This window comes from Solenopsis invicta, chromosome 7, assembly GCF_016802725.1.
Source record: "Solenopsis invicta isolate M01_SB chromosome 7, UNIL_Sinv_3.0, whole genome shotgun sequence".
Taxonomy (NCBI): domain Eukaryota; kingdom Metazoa; phylum Arthropoda; class Insecta; order Hymenoptera; family Formicidae; genus Solenopsis; species Solenopsis invicta.
The window spans coordinates 2,755,848-2,775,651 of NC_052670.1; the positions used below are offsets into that span (position 1 = coordinate 2,755,848).

The following is a 19,804-nucleotide window of genomic DNA, read 5'->3' on the forward strand; positions in this document are numbered from 1 at the left end:
CAATTAGAACGTTTGTCGTGGCTTTTATCGTCAACGGCTCTGCGTCATTAGCTGTCATTAATTAATTTTATACCGATTGTATGGCCGTCCCCCAGCGCGAAAGAAGCATAACCGCAGACGGCGAACTTGCCGCTGCAAGGTTGACGTCGTCGACTCTTCAAGATATTTTTTCAATAGCCTTCGACACGTTCCCAGTCGCGCTACGTCCCTCTTCCCTTTCTCACTCTCGATTTTCGTGGCCGGTTCAATTAAGTCTTCCCACAACAAAGACAGCCGCGAATGTTGGATACCTTGTAACATCGCTGTTATTCTACGATTACGCGCTTAACAGAAATTGTTACTACGTCTTAATGCTTGATTGATTGACCGAAGCGAGTGTTGATCTTCCTTTACATCATCGCACAGAACAGGTATGTGCAATGCTGCAGAGGAAAGTTGTTGATGCTGGTATTGATTTTCTAAAACGACACCTCTTTATTAATGCTTATGAAAATATAAGCTGCTTAGACAATTAAAGAAATAAAAACTCACAATGCATATGTTCGTGGTTTGTTCCTATGTAAGCTCAGCTAAAAACGAATTCTTTAAATCCGAAAATGAAATTCTCACGATTTCTTTTTCATTTGCAAATTGCGTAATTTAAGCAACACTGAGTACATTATTGATAATATTAAATTATTTTATATGCTTGTAACCTCTTAAAACTATTTATTTACAAATTAAAAATTAAACATTAGTTTGAGAGTCTTTTAAATAAAATTCAAAGATAAGCGAAAGATGGATCGCAGAACTTAACTGGTTTCTTTCATATTTTTTTTTTCTCATAGTACGTTTTTAATCAGTGTAAAAAAAATCTAATATATCTCTCCGTCTACAAAATTGTTGCATAATTCAGAACGATATTATAACTGTTACATAATCTAATAGAAGACACTTTCTAGTTGTATTTACATCTTTAAAATTTTATTTTTTAATTTAAGAATAGATGATAAATAAGAAATATCGTCAGTACCGTCACCCTTCCTCTAATAAATAACGATGGGAATTAAAATATTTGCGCATTACCGGCGACATCTACAAATATCCGTCGCGCCTGCCTCCTCGATCTGTACTCGTAAGACCAATGGCCGGGAAATATAACGGTGACAAGAATGCCAACATCGACGACAGACTTTGAGAACTTCATCTATACGGTCGCGCATCGCCGAATGGAGATGAAGCGATAAATAATAATGATAAACGGTCAACGCGCGGCTTTCTCGGTGACTCGTCAGGTATACCTGACGAGTCGCGCGGACGAAAGGCAACGGAAGCCACGTTGGATAGCTCCCCGAGAGAGTATTCACCGGAAGAGTTAACAGTATCATACCGATGCGATACTACCGATGCGACTATCTTGCCGCGGCGGTACCCACGGCGCGGTGGAACGATCGAGCGAGTAGCGGCCGTGAAATCGCGATACGACGATACTTCGTGTCCGTATAGAACGATTAGAGAACGAAGAGGAGCGATTCTCACGAGCGGGACTCGCTTCATCAACGGCTTGTTTTTATTAACTTTCTTCCTACGATCCCACTCGAAGCGGTGGACAATGCCGGGATCAATCCAATTTTCATTTCAATAATCAATTCTGATAATTCAATTTAGTACAATGCTGAGGAATTTTCTTGTCAAAAGTTGAATTTGATATTGAAAGTAAGGGTGGCCCGGCGAAAGATGTCAACACTGTTCATAATAAGTTGTTTGGGGCGATGAAACATGTCTCGAAATCAATTTGAAATTTTCGAGTGCTTCATTCCGTTTATTAAACAAAATGGATTGAGGCAATTAGGGTTTGCTAAAATAAATTATATTATTTTTTTTTTATGAAAAATGTTTCTCGCGTACTCTATTAATGTTAATAGAGTGCGGTATTTGGAAATACCGTTGAAAATATCAGTGTGTGTCAAGAAGATATTTCCGAAGAGACCTCTGTAACACCTTTGATCAGGCAAATAGGATGCGGTCAGGAAGGTGTTAAATGAGATTGTTGATGAAGTTGTCGGAGGCGCGGATCGTTGTTGGGATACAACGCGTGCTTACAAGGCTTGCCGGGTACGTGCCGCCTTTTAATGTAGACATTGGGTTGCGCGGATAGAAGAAATGCAGAGACGCGTTTTTCCACTGACGGGTACACGTGTGTGCGATACATAGTTCCCTTCCGCAATTTATGCGGAATGCAGTCCCGGGCGCCACCGGGTGCCCTTATACAATGAGAAACGGCGAAGAGAAACCGCGAAGAGAAACCTACGTGGTTTCATTAACAGCTAAATGAACGTGCGATTTGATTGTATATAACGGGCATTTAATTATCTAATCATTGCGTGAACGCGATATAGTAAGCAGAATTCTTTTATGCAGATTTGCCGGTGCGCTAACACTTGAAATAAAGATTATTATCAAGTTGAGAATAATTATATATTTCTTTGTTACGTGTACATATGTAATATACTTATGTAACAAGTTATTTCAATTTGCATTCATAATATAAATATATTAATTGTATTGTATTTTATTTAAATAATCTACGATTGGATATTATTTATGTTATAATCATTCTTAGTACTAAAATTTGTACGCTATAAAATGAACAGATATGACGCGCACATCATCAATATATACATATTTTTTCGTCTGAAAATAATGATTTTTATAAATTCTATCACAGTTTTTCGCCATACAAAATGAAGAACGTGAGCAATTTACAAATTTTGTAATTGCTAACTCATTACGCGCTAATTTTTGAAAATCACCCGTTTGATTATAAAATGGAAGTTGTTCACACATTATGTTTATATAAGTTAAATATCATGAAATAGCTATGTAACGTGCGATGCGCTTCGTGATTCTTCTTCTAATTCACGTATTGCATGTTCAAAAGCATTTAAGGCATATCTTGCATATTTTTGCCATGGACTTAATCATCAACAATCGGAGACAGAACATAACAATACATCATTTAACAATACATCATTAAATACAGGCGTAAAGAATTCTCGTTACGTTCGCACGTTTTCCTCCGATTTTTTTCGAGGCGACGGCTCACGGTCGTGCAAATTCACTTAGGCCGGTACATTTTATTGCACCGATCGCCGAAGGTGGCGAGATCCTCAGATCTTTGATAAGGCTGCGTCCACATACGAGGAGAAGACGCGGGATAGAGGGGGATGAGCATGTGGGTGAAGGCTGGAGGGCTCTCCAGGATGTGTCGAAAGTGAAACTCAAGGTCTCATGCAGTCTTTCGTTGTGTGGTGCATGTATATGCATGGCCATTGTCCGCCCTCATACGGGCTCGATCATAGCTCGCGATAAGCTTCGATTCAGGTCCTTGGAATCTCGGCTCCAGTTCGGCTCTGCTAAACGATCGTGGATCCTCAAAGATAGAGATGATCGTAAGAGAAGTGAAACTTGTCGTCTGCTTAAATCCCTTTCGCAGCATCAGCGTAGCTTACACCGCGTGCTTGCGTGTACTTGGTAGAAGACACGTAAGAAAAGAACCATGCACACTAGAGAAATTTTATTAAAAGTAGATGATAATAAGGAAAAAAAGAAACATAAAATGTAGAGGAAATTGTAAGGCAACGTAGCATTGAACATAGGTAAGACGTACTTTCTTTTTTTTTTGTATCAAAGATTTTAGATTGATGCTGTTACGCTGCTTGAAACATTAGAAAATTGATTGATGGAAAATGAATTATTTGACGTTGCGATTCTTCAAACGTTATTATACGCATAATTTAAGATTTCTGAAATGAAATAAATACTTACGCAAAGTGAAGCATGCCAGATTAATCATCGGTGCTACACAGCCATATCCAAGTAAAACAGGGAATAGGAGATTACCAGATAAGGCTCCTATTCTTCCTATTATCATTTGTACGCTCACAGCCATGGCTCTGACAAATTAAAAATGGATGCACATATTAATTATCTTTCGTTTTTGTAGAAGTGAAAGTAATATCAATTTGTAAGTTTAAACGACAAACCTCAGAGATGTAGGAAAAAGTAAAACAGTTGCGCCGACAACAACGTTGAAAGATTTGCTCAATAACCCACAGAACAAGCACGTAAGTACAAGAGTGGTTAACATATTTGAAGACCAGATTAAAGCTATTAGACAGAGAAGCGCGCATCCATAGCCGATAACTGTATTTGAAAACAGTATAAAAGGCATTAGTATTTTTTTTTCTTGTTCGTCATAGAATATAAGCATCTTCAGTTGCGAAACAATAAAACTGCACTAAAAATAACTTACGTAATATATATTTGTGTTGAAGAAAATTAACAAAGACACTGGCACTCAATATGAAAAAACTAGAAGTGGCCGCTACAATAACAGTGTCGCGATACATTGACTCAGGTACAATAATCTGCAAGAGAATTAATTATGAAATTAATTATGATTTATTAATTTAAAAAATGTAAAAAGAGATAAAAAGATGTTAATATTTCTTAATTATAAAAGTTTCATTGATCTTTTAATCTACATAGACGTGTATTTCATACGCAGCAACAATAAGTACGTTACAATAAGTTGTAACAATAAATAAATATGTAACATGTAGCGATAAACATTTTATAATTATCTTACGCTTTCGCAATTTGATATTTCTTCCAGTGCAATTGTTTTATTTGCGTTCATAGACGTTGAAATATCCAGTATTTCGCAAAAAGTAGGATTAGTTATGTTCATATCAAGACTGTAAAAATTTTCTATCGTCGCAAAGAGTTGTGGCTGCCAGAGGCGAAGAGTATTGAAACTGTAAGTACAATAAATATAAAACATTAATTATTGTATTATAAATGTGTCACAATCAAATCATGTAGTACATATAAAATAAACTGTTTAAGTATTCTATAAATTAAAGTACAATATACAATCTTGAAACTTTTTAAAGAACTTTTTATTTAAAAAATGGTGTTTTTTTATCTCTTTAAAATTAAATTTATTATTTGTCAACCTAATTATAAAAAATAATTTATGTTTATATTTTATTCAAGCGAAAAGATAAAAAGCTTCTATGTATGTACATGTGTTGTTCTTATAAATGTAAAACGAGTTTTTTATGATGTGCTTTTAAAAGTTGCATTATTTAATTTGAAAATTGTCTCGCTTATTTTAATTGTTATCAATGCAACGACCAACACTACATTAATGGAAAATTTTCCAAGTTCGATAATACCTCCGAGTATAAAGAGAGTACGCAACTTAATCGCAAACTGCACAATTGCACAAATAAACCGATAAACACAGTTTTATTTTTGTTGCCGCCATTGGGCTGACGTCCCTTAATTTAGGAGAAGATTTTACTTGAAGATTTAGTAGAAGATTTAGTAGAAGATTTGAGACTGCTTTTGAACCGAGGACGATGTGTATTCAGTTTTATGTTTGTCTCCGCGGTTGACATCCTTTAATTTAAGAGAAGAATTTAGTAGAACACGTGATACAAGTACATAGTATCCCGAGGCGATATGTATCCACAGATAATGAATATCTCAGTTAACTGCGAAACATGGAGAAACAGGTATGTGTGTGTAATATCTTCCGCGCTGATAAGGTCGTAAATTCTCTGTCATTCAATCATCAACGCGGCATTTATATGACTAACTGAGATCTTACATTTTTACGACGAGTCATCTACCTTATTGTTTCTTGAAAAAAAGCACGATTCTACGGGAGCATTATACGAATACTCACATGAACATTATCGCTATTACCGCTCTACTCGCCATTCTGATAACTCCGAGATTTACAACCACGACAATCACAAATATCACGGCAAATTGTGCAACTAATAGCACTGTCCGACAAAATTTGATTTTTTTTTTTAGCAACACTAGTGTGAATAGTCATTTCCAATGGATTTTTGCCTGCTGAATTCGAATCTGATGTCCAAATTCAGCTATCACGTCAATTTTGAGAAAAGCTATTAATTTTGAAAAAAAATTATGTTAAAAAGGCTAAAAATGATAATTTTGAAAGTATATCGATTTGGCCTGTTTGACGCCGTTATTTTATGTTCGGTAGATTAAAATACATGTCTTATCTTCACACTCGTGTTGCAAATTAATATTAAACAGTGTAATAAAAAAAATTAAAAAGTTGATATTGCTTCTGATGCTGTAATTATTACAGTCTAGCTAATAGATGAATAAATAAATTTTTTAATATTTTTAGATTGAATATTGATCAAAGTTTTAAATTAATTAACCAATATTCACGAGATGGAGTATATGGAGTAATATGGAGTAATATGGAGTAATATGGAGTAAAACTGCTTTATACGAAAACATTATTTAAAAAATATGTTATATAATTTGTATAAATAATAAAATGCTTACCTCAACATTCCACCAAATTGCAAGCCAACAATTAATATAATAAGCGACAAATATGGTTTTAAAAATATGGGTTTCATCTGTTGAATTCCGCTCTTCAAGCTTGATTTCATATCATTTCGACTTGATTGTTTTACAGTTGTAGTGTTTAAATCTACATCGTTTAAAGCGCGTATCTAAAAATGAAAAGGATATAAAAATATTTGTTTATAAACTAAATTTTATATAAGTTATTATAATTACGCTTACAGGATAATTATCCTTAGGCAGACCAGTGTTCACACTGTAAATATGTTTGAAAACTTCGAGGGCGTCTTCATTACGATTCTGTGTCATCAAAAACTTGGGACTCTCCGGAAAAAAAGAGAGACAAATGACACCTATCAATGTCGACACTCCACAGAGAGATAAATAAATTCTCCAGGAATTATAGACAAAAGCACCGTCCCAAAGAACAATCGACCACGGCTGAGGAACGACTAGCCAGGCCAACGCTAATAAGTTTATGAATTATAATTATTTTTACAAAGAATTAAATTTATATTAGAATTGATAATTACTTATATAACTACTTATATTATTTTTTAATTAAGTAAATAAATACCAAAATACTTTACCTGCATTTATTACACATCCGAATGAAACCGAGAAGCCAACGACTATTGGTATTTTTGTTCTACCGCTGGCGCCATAAAATTCCGAGCAGTATGCCATAAGCGTAGCATATGGACCGCATACGCTGTTTGATTCAATCAATCATTAACTTATTTTAGTAAGTAGTAAATTTACTTAATGACAAAAAAGTTATGCACAGATCTAAATTTAATTTATAAATTGTTATAACTTTGTGAAAAGAAAACCATACAGCAATCTTCTTTCCTAAGATTATTTTAAAGGGCGAAGTCTGCTTCCCCAAGCTCATTTTTTTCCAAGATACTTTTGTGTCCGTAAGCGGAGTGAGAAATTTAAGGACTTAGACCTGTACGTAATTTTTTTGTCAAAAAATGAAGAGAGTTTTTCAAAGAGAATCAACATGGATAATGGTAATCGAAATGTTCAAATACAATATTCTGCAACATTTTTAATTTTTTAAAAATGTTATAAACACCATGTATTTAAAATATAAACAAATGAATCGGACACTATATTTGATTTTAATGAAATATAAGAAACATTGGTAACTTATAGTGAATTTCGTTGAACACATTAGTGTTCACAGCTGCACATTAAACCATGCACCGTCGTACACAAATTTATGTAAAGTTATTTAAATACAATATATATTTTATTAATTCGTGATATTTGTAATTTATTTTTATATTTAGATCAGTATAACAACATTAAATGTTTTTAATGTACCTGCTTGCGTTACATTAAAGCTGCCTATTTTTAACAGTGTAGGTAAATAGTTTAAGAAGAATAGTAACAAGAATAATAACAATTATAATAAGTAATACAAAAGATATTTCGAAAATTTAATCTATGTATCTTTTTAGTCATTTTTAATTGCCTTAATTTTATTTTTTTATTTTAGTATTTTCAATAACATTAACAAAGAATATTAAATATTATGAAAAATTTTATATAAGTATTGTATTAAATGATTAATTATTAAATTATCATTTTTAAATCTTAAAGAAAAATAAAACGTCAAACTTATCCGATTAAAATGTAAAGATGTCTAAATAATATTTAAATTTAATTAATTTTTATGTTTGGATTATTATAAAAATATGTGAGAAATAATTATTATACATAGAACTTCCATTAATTACAATATTGGCATATACTATTAATAACTACTGCACGCCAAACACACGTAGATTAAACAACAAATTTTCAGATGTCACATCCAACTCAAATTTGCTATGAAATATTTATCATTGTTTATAAACATTAAAAAATATATTGACATAATTTTTGTTACAGATTATTATTATACTTGACCCTTTATAATTTGTAAATGTAATAAAGAACTTTTTAAATATATAATAAAATTATTATCGGAAAAACAAACTTTGAATACAGGCATATAAACGTTTGTCACTAAAATTTTTGACATCTTCGTTTTTGAAGAAAAATTTTATGAATTCATAATTTATACAATCTTAAATTTCTTAAAATTAAAATTTCTTGTTTTATAAAGAAACTTTATTTATGACGTGTTGATAAAAATAATTAAAATTTTGTTTTTGTTTTTTTTTTTTTTTTTGTTTTTTTTTACAAATTTACCATCCCATTTTGATTCTATATGAAAATTTAAAATTGCAATAAATTAAGATTAAAATTTAGAAAATTTGTTGTTTTCTTTCAATAATTATGAATCAAATTAAAAAATTATTAATGTGATATTTTTCTTACATGAGACCACTGACAAATTTGAAGAATACAAGCGTCTCGAAGTTCTGTGAAAATCCTGTAAGCACATTGCAGATACCATCCGCCATATAACCGTATAATATAATCTTCTTTCTGCCTGTGACATCAGCGAGGAATCCCCATATGAAACCACTTAACACCATACCTAATACAAATTTGTATATAGATAAATTATGGAGATTTTTTAATATTATTTTATCTCTACTTTTTTTAATATCATTTAGAATATCTTTAACGTTAGTGGACATAATTAAAATGCATTAAAAATAGTTGAACTCACCCACATAAATAATAGCATTCAAAAGTCCTTTGTCGAATAATGACAATCCTAAATCGCATTCTGCCGAGGCGAGTATCATTGACATGTTAGCCGTATCTATACTCGATGCCCAAGAGGCCGGGATAATCGCAAGAATGAGGAGATATTGAAACTTCCCGGTGCCGGCGACAGTAATCGCCGTTTCGAAATCCGCAATTTTCTCGTTTGGTACATCTTCAATTACTATAAAAATCATTTTAAAAAATACTCCATATGCAATACACGTTTTTATTAAATAAATAATCCATGAATAGGCAGATAATTATTAACAATAGAAACTGTCGTGTCTGAACTGGAAATTGTGTCCCTTTGCTTTGTTGAAAGTGCTCATAAAATTTCTAAAATTATTCTACACGAAAAATCTCTTCAACTACTGTGCACGAAAAAAAGAATTCTTTTTTTGAAAATGTTTTTATTTTTAAACAAATACATGTTAAATATTGAAATAAAATTACTATTAAATAGACGTAACTTGCTTATATAAAAAAAAAATTTTGTGTAACTTTGTCAAAATCAAATATATTTTCATTATTCAATAATAATTTTCATGGAAAAAATATCAGATATAAATTAACAATAATTTTTCAAAGAAATAAACTTTTAATACTGTTATTAACAATTATACTGTGCTTTTTAGATGATTATTATATGATTGAAAAATATTTTGCCTAAATCTAAGATTATCAAATTCTGTAAAGAAGATTAAATTATATACAAGCAAGATTATTGTGTCTTACATAAGCAAGAATAAAATTTCTTTTTTATATATAAAACACAATGATTAAATACACTACATTAATTTTAGATACTAATGTTTTTTTTGTGTGTGCTTACTTGAATCTCGTTGAATTTGTTTCTTCTCGGTCAGGTCGATTACGGTAGGTTTGTTATTAGATTTGTTCGACATTACGAAATATTTATTCTATGAAAGATATTAAACGTTGATTGCGCAATACATAATCTACGAACTGAACGATGTAGTTTTGCTAATTCTAACTACGCGCGCGTCAAAACGGGATCGCGTTCAAGCAGCTTCTGTGCAGTGAATGGAGTTTCGATAACAGTGATTATACGGCATATATGCGGCACGCACAGATTTTGCAGGGTAATTTTTCACGTGCAAGCTGATGAAATCACTACATTTTCAAAGACATTTGCTCACCTTTTCGAGCTCATCGCTTAATATCATTCAAACAATTTTATCACTTGAGTAAACTCGCAACCAGTTGATTTACTATGCGCAGCACCGCGCTTCTGATATTTGTCGACGGGAATCGACAGCTTAACTAAAGATGTCCACGTATCTGGTCTACACTTAATTGCATTGTTTTTAATTATATAATTTGTCCAGAATATGTAAATTTAATTTAGTAGCCACGGAAAGAAACTTAATTCAGTAGCTATAGAATTCATTTGTATTTGCAGAAAGTCAATTTAGTGGCTACAGAATTCTTTTGCTATTTGCAAAAATTATACGAACACTGATAAACCAAGTCATCCAGATGATATTCTATTTTGTTCTACAAAGGAGCGATGTCAGGAACCGTAACGTAATAGTTCCAATACTTCGTATTTTCACGTATATTCTGATCACGAGCCACTACCGTATCTCTTGATATTCCAAGAATGCGGTAGAGATTTCTTTTCTTATTGTTTTCCTATTGTAATAAACAGTGCGCGAAGTAGATTCCTCTGAGTTTATGACTACGATGATTCTATTGGTCAATAAGTCAATAATATTGGTCTGTAAAGCTAATAATATTAATGTAAAGAAAGGTGTACGCTTTGTCTACACAAAATTCCACTTTAATTGTAGTTTTGCTTTTTTCGAGACTATTAACAAATTTCAAGATAAAGGTTCATTATCTTTGTTTACTTATATCAAACGTGCTACTTTCTTTTCTACTTTAACGTTCAAGAAAACTCTTAGTGACATCTTGTAAGAATTATTTTTACATTTTGTGACACGCTCATAAATTCTTTTATCAAACATTGGTCTAACATCTTGTATAATATACATAGCATACCTAAAACAAAGTATTTACCGAATGAATTATAACTGGCGCTTTGTAAATTCATAATTCACTTGATAAGAAATTGTAAAGGAGACTAAATCCTGCTGAAAATTCTCTTAATCTTTAATCAAGCACCATGTAATTCTTACATGTTCTCAATTTTCTTTTCTATATTTTTTTATTGATATATATTATTTATAAATATATATATATATATATATATATATATATATATATAAATTATTTATTATTTATTATACATAAAATTATTTATATATTTATTTATTACATTTATCTGCTAATAATTAATCCATAACTGTAGTAACAAAAATCTTTCAATCTTGCAATTAGCAAAATTATCAACAATATCTTTCAATCTTGCTTCAGCAAAGCTATTAACAATATCTTTCAATCTTGCATCAGCAAAACTATTAACATCTTTCAATCTTGCATATCTGCAAAACTATCAACAACAAACATTTAAAATATTATGCAATATATATAATATATATTTTCCTTCCTATCAGCTGTATCTCTTTCGCTTTCTTACACTGAAAAAAATTGTTAGCTTGACTCAATTTTTCAACTTGATTAAACTTTTTCAAGTATATGTATTTAAGCTAAAATATTTAAACTTCAGTTTAAAGCATTTATTTATTTAATTTAAATATAAATACTTGAACTGAAGAAATTCGATCAAATTGAAAAATTCAATCAACCTAACTTCTTTTGATAGTATGTTAAAACATACAATTATAAATAAAATTACACATTCGCGAAATGTCAAAAAATCATAACAGAAAAACTTTTCAGGAACATCCCAACGATTATTTCTTACGATAATATCATTGGATTATCTTACAGGTATCATAAAAATCTAACTTTCTTCAAATCCGTGGTAATGCTATTTCTGACTTCGCTTATCAAAATTTATCAAAATGTCTTATTGTCAAATAGACCGACAACTACGATACAGTTTGTATTATCACTCTATCAGCGATTACCTCACGTAATGAAAACATGCGACGTCACGTCAGACCTGATAAACGGGCTAATAAAACGTATACTAGACGATAGAGACGAAAATAAGTTGCTGACGTTTTTTTTTGCTGACGTAAAATATTTGCGAAGAGAAAAATTTTGTTTGTTGTATCAGGAATGCGTCAAAATTATCGTTAACATTCGTGATGTCAAAATGAGCCATTGTTTGCCTAAAAGAATTTCTCCTCGCGTTGTAAGTTCGACAGATCTGGGCGGAAGATTGACCTGAGCTGTAACTTTTCTCGAGATTTTATCGCGTTGCATGTAAGTCTTACGTTAAATTATACCGCTCATCGGTATCTTTGTTCCTTTGTTGCGTCCTATGCAGGAAATAGTATATTCTTTCTGGTCTTACGCCCGCGATATCTATTTAAATGCTTGGTGGATTGCGCGAGAAGGCTGAATGTATCCGAGACGAACTCTGCGCGCATGTTAACCACGTGCTAATGACTAGTCGCAATCATATACATATACGGCTGACACTGCGATACATAGATAACACGCCGGAAAATGATTACAACAGTTGTAATTTTCCAAACACCCTGAATATGAAAATGCCGCGAAGTTTTATTAAAAATCGTGAATACAATTCTTTCTTAAGACTTTCGAAAAAATTTAGAACGAGACGTTAAAATACCAAGATACTTTTGCGTGTATTAAAATTCATCGATGAAAATGTACATTAATATCGATTCAAAGAATAGCCGATTTATATTGATAACGTTAATTAATTCAACAGTGTTTTGTTACAGAGCCGTGGAGATCTGCTCGTTCTTCGCGTCAGCTGCGCGTTGATCCTTCGCGGATGACTCGGCAGCATCCAAGAGAGAGAGTCCACGAATTTTCATCATGCTAGATTCCCGGGCTTGTCGGTACGTCGTCGACTCCATATACTCAACTACCTTCGAAGAAAAAGAGAAAGAGAAAAGTTATACGCAAGGTCAGTGTATCGCAAGAGAGCGAAGTTCGTTTCACCGGAGTAATTAAAGTTTCCTGCATTTGAGCCGCGGAATCGACGTTGCGTGGCAAGTGGCCTGCTTTTCGGCCGACAGTACTTTTGTCGAACAAGGAGAAATAAAAATCGGCGTCCTTTTACTAAATGAATTAGGGTCAGCATCGAACAGATCGCACGGGGCGTATGTTTGTTGTGCCGAAGGCCGCGCTAAGGATGCTTGGAGCTGATAAAGATCGTTAACAATGGACGTGTCGGCTAAATAAATGATTAATTAAATAAGATAGCTGACCAGACTGTGCGGAATGGTTTCCCATAGGAAGTTGAAAATATTCCCAGCGATGAGCTACGTTCTGTCTAACTACATTTGTAATTAAATGGATGTTAAATAAGTTGTTTAATTATATTTATGATTAAGTAGAGCTGATGTTCGACTTTTCAGCTATGAAGCAACATAGTTTTTTTTTAGCTGAAAAGTTGAATATCTGCTCTACTTAAGCATAAATATAATTAAACAACTTATTTAACATCTATTTAATTACATGTAAATAACATAATGGCAATTTTAATAAAGTTAAGAATAACTTTTGGCAAAAAATTGAATCTCTATAAATTATAGAGCAAATCTTAAAAAATTTTGAGGACAATAAATTGATATGTAATTCTCGAGATATCAGTATCATTAAAGAAAATTAATATGAACAATTTTGTAGAATGTAATTAATGCGTTGCATGCGGAAGTATCAGGACAAGAGATGGACAACAAATCCCATGATGAAATTACGGAAGTTTTGCTGAGCAGTTTGATAATTAATTACATGTTTCACTGTATAAATCTTGCCTGTCTCGTGCACATTAAGCGAAACGTTTTATATGGACTGTCTTGCGCGATCAGCATGCTCTGTAATGAATGCAGCCGACATAATTAATTAATGATACACGACGTTCGTGACTGATCATTGAGCATGCTTCGTTTTCTGGCAAGCAAAACGGACGCTTATTCAGATTGATTAATATAATCGTTGAAACGTGAATAATTTTACAAAGAGAACGTTTTCACTTCTTGAAAGCGATATAACATTTATAAATGTTTATGAAAAACAATTATATCAACAAAAAATGTCAATTTTTTTATAGAAAAATTAAAAATAACTTATTTATTTATTTCCGAAATCAATTGTTAATTAATGTGTCTTCTAAAGTGTGACAAACTGATTGCATAAGATGCAATTTTTATCGAATTTTTCTATTAAAAAATGATTAAATGTAACCTGATTGTTGTAATCGAGGTAGCCCATTAATATTTCACGTGCGATCACGCCGCTCATGCTTAGAAGAAATATTCTTTGCAGTAATATCTTGTTTAGAAGCCACTCAAACTTAACCATGATGTAGCTAAAATAAATGCATAATTGTATTCAAAACTGATTTACTTCAATCGATTAATAGATGTCTTACTCAATACACTGGACGGTCTGCATATCCATCGAAACATTATTTATTAAACAAATGGATCTTTTATATTGTTATATAAGCACTAAATATTATTATTTCCTACGAACGTTAAAATTTATCAAAATTGCAGCGAGATCTTGCCATAAAGTTCGATTAGCGACAAACTTCATCTTCAATGAGATTTGTTAATTAAGATAATAAAAATAGAAAGAAAGATACGTGTGAATAATGTTTGAGAAATATTAAAATAATTAATTTTTATTTATTTGTTTGTAGAATGGAAAATTTCTTGAATCAGAAATACCCACATGCGTATGGGCATTGATAAATTCAATTTTTATTTGAAATAAAGTGTAAAAATGAGTTTCAGCTTTAGCTTTACCACGTACATTATTCATAGATATTGTTACTTAATCTTTACAGAGTATATTTCATATTTATTGCAAAACACGCAAGAATTTAATGTTCTGTTTGTTGTTTATGTATACGATAATTATTTACAGAGAAGTTACAAAGAGAATATTTATAATTATACATAAAACAATTCGATATATTAATGTTGCGCTACGTAATATTATAAATCATCGTCTTTCTCTTTTCTTAATTACCAAGTACGTAAATATTTTAATGTAACCTCGAGAAAGTACGAATAAATCCCGTCAAAAGTTTCGGCACACGTCTACCGACATTTATTAATTAGCGTCATCACGTAAGTGGAGAAGCGTTCTCGCAACTGGAAGTGAGTCATATTCGAGACCAGGTTTACGCATAAAATATGAATAATTCACATTACACGTGTACAATGTAAACTATATTTTACGTGTCATCTGTGTAAATAGTATTTTATGAATCATGGAAGATTCACTCTGGCGAAAATGAAAATTAGAGCGTAAGTTAAATGAGAGATCCATAAGAAGAAAGTAATAGCAGCATAAATTTGAACAGCGGAATGTAGCGTGTTGTTGAAACGTTTTCATTGCTCCAATTTACACTATCTAGAAGTTTCATTTGCACTTCTCTTACTTCTCTCATTTAACTTACACTCCGACTTTTATTTTTATTTATCAGAAATAGCAAAAGTTTTATATATATATATTCTGTTTTTTTATTTCTAATACTTTATATATAGTTTTATTTTGTCAATGCTAAAGTCAGATATATTTTAACAATATTTATAACTTAATTAGCCTTCCTATACTGATTTATTAAATTTATAATTTACCTTGCTTGAAAAAGATTCATGTAAACAATACGTAAATATTTTTGAAATTGACGGCACATCTAAGCAATAGTATTATTTTGACGTTCTTTGTTATGTTTCCTTTAGTTTATGTTTTGCATAAGATTATTATTAAATTGAAAAATATGTTTGAAATTTTTCATATAATTGTAATACTTATTAATGTCAGTTAATTAATTCCATTTAAAATGCAAAAAATTCATTCTTATTGTTAACTTTCTTTAATAGTGTTCTAATGTCTCTAACAAATTATGAACTTCATTTTTGTTACGAAATATACTGGGTTAAAACAAAAGTTTGTAACATTTTTTTAAGTGAAATTTAGAGATAATTGTTTAGATATTTGTACATAGATTTATTCAACTACATAGTATTGTTCTAACTGAATAATAATAATACAAAAATAAAAATAAAAATTTCAACAAATATTTAATTATGCAGATTATTGTATTTGAAAAACTATAAAAATAAGCACATGTCGAAAATTTAAAAAAAAAATACATCTAGTGTTTTCAATACAGCATTATTAAAAATTTACAAAATTTGAAAGCGTTATGGGCTCTGAGTATCATTGTTCGATTCTATAGCTTCATTGAGCAAAAGTTTCAGTTCCTCTCTTACCAAAGGGTGCTCGTCACCGTGTGTTATCGTCAACACCATTTTAGCTTTGTTTAATGTTTCAAGTGCTTCTTTTGGTTTTTTCAATTTCAACTGTATATTTCCCGTCTCGAGATATAGCAATCCTGTTTCAAGGTATATTTCTCCGTGATATAATCTAAAAAGCGAACAAGATTGATATTAATTTTAAAAGATGTTTATTAAAACTTGAATTATAATATATTAACGATTATTTTACAATCATTCTCGCCCAATTGGTGACATATGTGTTCAATGATTCATTACAATGTAGTGATATATGTATAAAAATGTTAGTATAAAAACTAGAAATCACATTAATATCTTAAAATTGGAAAACATGTTTAATGAATTTTCTTATTATCTATACAGATTATGTAAATCGCTACTTACGAATATCCTGGTAAAAGTTCTTTGTTATAAATTTCTGCATAGTCCCAACATTCCAGATTTATGGCAATGGCACGAGCAAGATTAAGAGTATTGATATGTTGTATATTAAATCTATGCATTACACCTTTCTGTTTCTCCAAGCACATCTTAATTATACTCCAATTGTTAAGATCTATTGCCAATAAGGAAATATTGTACACCATTTTATTATTATATAGAATATATACCTACACAACATACATTGTCACAAAAATAGATACACATATTAAAACAACAAATATTAATTATTTTCTTAATATGAATATTGAAAGGATACCATCGTCGCCTTCTTTCAAATACTTTAAATAATTGGCGGTAAGGTCAACGACTTGTTCAAATGTCTTTTTAAATTCTACAGATATTTGCGCATTGCAGTTTCCGCATTTGTCAGCTTTAATCGAACATGGTGAATCGCATGATGAATTTGGACACGCGGCTGCTTCGACCATTATGTCCTCTTGTTCACATCTTTCGCAGTTACACCAGAAGTAGTGCATTTCATGCAGTTTTTGGCGCCTGCTCTCTGTAGAATCAAGTAATTCGACGTACGATATGCTTACCTGTGCAAAGTAAAATTACACAAAGTTACACAAAAATGCGTTAATATTCTTTGGAAAAGTGCTTATTCCCAATGAATATTAACGCATTTTTAATTAAATCGTTAACAGATTCAGTTACATTAAATTTATTAGAGCCATTACAAAAAAAAATTAAATGTTTTTCTACTAAAATTTTTCAATACTGGCCTGCGACCAGTCCAAGGAAGGAAGATCCGTTAACGTTCTGATAATGATCATGGTCCCTTCGAAAGTGACGATCGCATTGGGTTTGCAACTATGATCTATTATAGATGCTCCCAAATAAAGTCCAGTTCCAATGCTTTCCATCTCGCGATCCTGTATACTATAGGAGTTTATAAACGCCTTGCCATAAATGTCGACCCACTTCGTCATATCAGGCACCTCTGGCACAAGAGTCTCGTCAAGAAAACCGAGTAGTAAGATTTCACGTAAATCGATGGCATGTTCCAGTCGTTCCGGGTCGAATCTTATGTCCGAATAATCTACTCCAGAAATACACATGTTGATCACATATTCTCGTGGCAGTTCTCTCAACATCTTTTTTGTTTTTAGAAAGGCAGGAAAATACTTACGAGACATTAGGTCGTCGAATTTTCTAAAATTTGTCTCAGTGTAGTAACCCAGTTCGTCAGCCCCACCTTGATTGAGCTTGATAATTACACGTGCTATAAATCGAGCATCGTCTGGCAATACTTGCGGCAATATTTTCTTCAGACCTGCACATTCTGCCCTGTGTATCCGCCACGATTCTTTTTGACAATGGCTGTCGCAATAATATACGTACTGACAACCAGAGCATTCTAACAAATTTTCGCTGCTAAAATATATTACACGATAGCATTTATGATACGCTTAAAGCGTAGAATATTCCAAATACATTTAGTGGCAATCATTTTGTTCGCATATAAGAAACTAATTTGAGAGATACAAAGTATTTAACTTAAAGTAATACAATACGAACTTAAAAGATGAATTTTTCGCAATTTCTCTTATTTTCAGTTTCATACCTCTTAAAGCAGTTGTCGCAATGAGTGGTTCTGCATTTCGATTTAAGAGCAAAAGCAAAAGGTGTGGCGGTCAAGATTGTTGTACCTTTTTTTACTATGCCGCTCATTTTCCAAATAGAGGCACAAATTATATTTATGAAACACTTGGTCTTTAAATTCGAGATATGTCAAGCGTAATCTATCTCTAAATTGTTCGTGCTCGTCGAACTTTGTCTACCTCTCCTTTTGTTCTAATTGTACTAGTCTTTTCGCGAAGAATAAAACAATCGCTTGACAAACGAAACAGCCAGTGATACCAGAAAATAGGAGCGATTCCGTCGAAAGTAGATACAAGAGGTAATCGAACTAAAGGAGAGCTACTTGACACGACACCGGGGACATGTGTAGCTCCTTTATTTATGTATATATCCCCTCTGTTTATCTTTCGACGAAGTTATCTATTGAACACGTTTCTGTGCCGAACAAAATATTTGAAGGTTTCTAAAGAAACTCCGGTTTCACATTTTCGATTTTTATTTATATTTACTGTTTATATATTGTACACTGTTACTGGCCAAATCGGATCCAGGAAACTGGTTCGCTTCTTTTTTAACTAAGGAGATAGAAGAATGCAAAACACGGACGTTTTTCATAATCTCAAATTTCTTTGTGTTATACTTCTTGCATTTTTGTTTAATAAATCATTCGCAGTATAACATCTCAGAATTAAAACAAATTCAAATTAGAGGGTTGTAATTAATAGACATATATATTTGTTCAAAATATTTATTTTATGTTTAACATGCCATAATTATGTTTATTTATAATATAAACAGAATCTAGGAATCATATAGAGGAAGAAAATTATTGTTCAGTCATTCGTATATTAGAAATTAAGTCTAAAAGTCTAATTGTTCTCCAAAACAAAAACAATTGAACACAATGTAACATCAATGTGTCTTAGTTGGTAAACAGCCTATATTTTGCACGTAAACGCACAACCTTGGATTCCCAACGTCGCAACCGTTACATTCTCTCAATCGATAAGTTTCTTAAATTTTCTCTAAACGACTCTCAATTAAAATTTCTCCAGTCATTCCGGAACGCTGCTCTCGTTTCGCAATCGCGTCTTCCGCCCCCGCAATCGGTGCGCGCACGTGCCGGCGCGGCGGCGCGCAAATCCAAATTCAAACGCAAAGCCGCGCGACGCTGGTCGGCAATCGGGATTCGCCGCACGGCCGCCAGGCGGCGCCAGTGTCGCGACGTGCGCGGCGCCGCTACGTTCGGTCGATAAACAGCGAGCTGAACGCGAGCGCTGACGCGCGGCCGACGGCGGAACGGAACTAACGGAAGAAGGGCTCTCTCAACGTCCTGCGCCGGAGTCGGAGCT

General features: G+C 32.2%; 2 protein-coding genes across 3 annotated transcripts; both read right to left on the minus strand.

Moving 5' to 3' along the window:
- Positions 1–2,446: 2,446 nt before the first annotated feature.
- Positions 2,447–10,235, minus strand: LOC105199891 (synaptic vesicle glycoprotein 2B). Its single transcript, XM_011167174.3, is given in 12 exon segments — positions 2,447–3,529; positions 3,532–3,545; positions 3,808–3,935; positions 4,026–4,185; positions 4,295–4,409; positions 4,631–4,799; positions 6,382–6,554; positions 6,628–6,872; positions 6,996–7,117; positions 8,740–8,902; positions 9,038–9,259; positions 9,911–10,235. Coding segments are annotated over 12 exon segments (1,626 nt in total). The 5' UTR covers positions 9,984–10,235; the 3' UTR covers positions 2,447–3,487.
- A 5,537-nt stretch (positions 10,236–15,772) lies between these two features.
- On the minus strand, positions 15,773–19,661 carry LOC105199892 (histone-lysine N-methyltransferase SMYD3). 2 transcript variants are annotated; one of them, XM_026130469.2, is made up of 6 exons: positions 18,436–19,661; positions 18,001–18,191; positions 17,594–17,910; positions 17,125–17,407; positions 16,809–16,980; positions 15,773–16,554 (listed from the first exon to the last, which is right to left on the minus strand). In XM_026130469.2, the coding sequence occupies exons 1-6, from the start codon at positions 18,540–18,542 to the stop codon at positions 16,332–16,334; spliced, it is 1,293 nt and encodes a 430-aa protein (XP_025986254.2). In that variant the 5' UTR covers positions 18,543–19,661; the 3' UTR covers positions 15,773–16,331. The 2 variants fall into 2 exon arrangements, with proteins under 2 accessions (XP_025986254.2, XP_011165480.2); XM_011167178.3 differs by having other exon boundaries at positions 15,774–16,554; positions 18,001–18,245.
- Between the last annotated feature and the right edge of the window lie 143 nt (positions 19,662–19,804).

What these genes read in the sequence shown, in the direction of transcription:
- LOC105199892 (XM_011167178.3), bottom strand. Translation starts at nt 18,542, where the DNA reads ATGAGCGGCATAGTAAAAAAAGGTACAACAATCTTGACCGCCACACCT. An exon ending in ATTCGACGACCTAATGTCTC is followed by an intron (nt 17,911 to 18,000) that starts GTAAGTATTTTC and finishes TTTCTGGAGTAG; the next exon opens with ATTATTCGGACATAAGATTC. An exon ending in GAACTTTTACCAGGATATTC is followed by an intron (nt 16,555 to 16,808) that starts GTAAGTAGCGAT and finishes TTCGCTTTTTAG; the next exon opens with ATTATATCACGGAGAAATAT.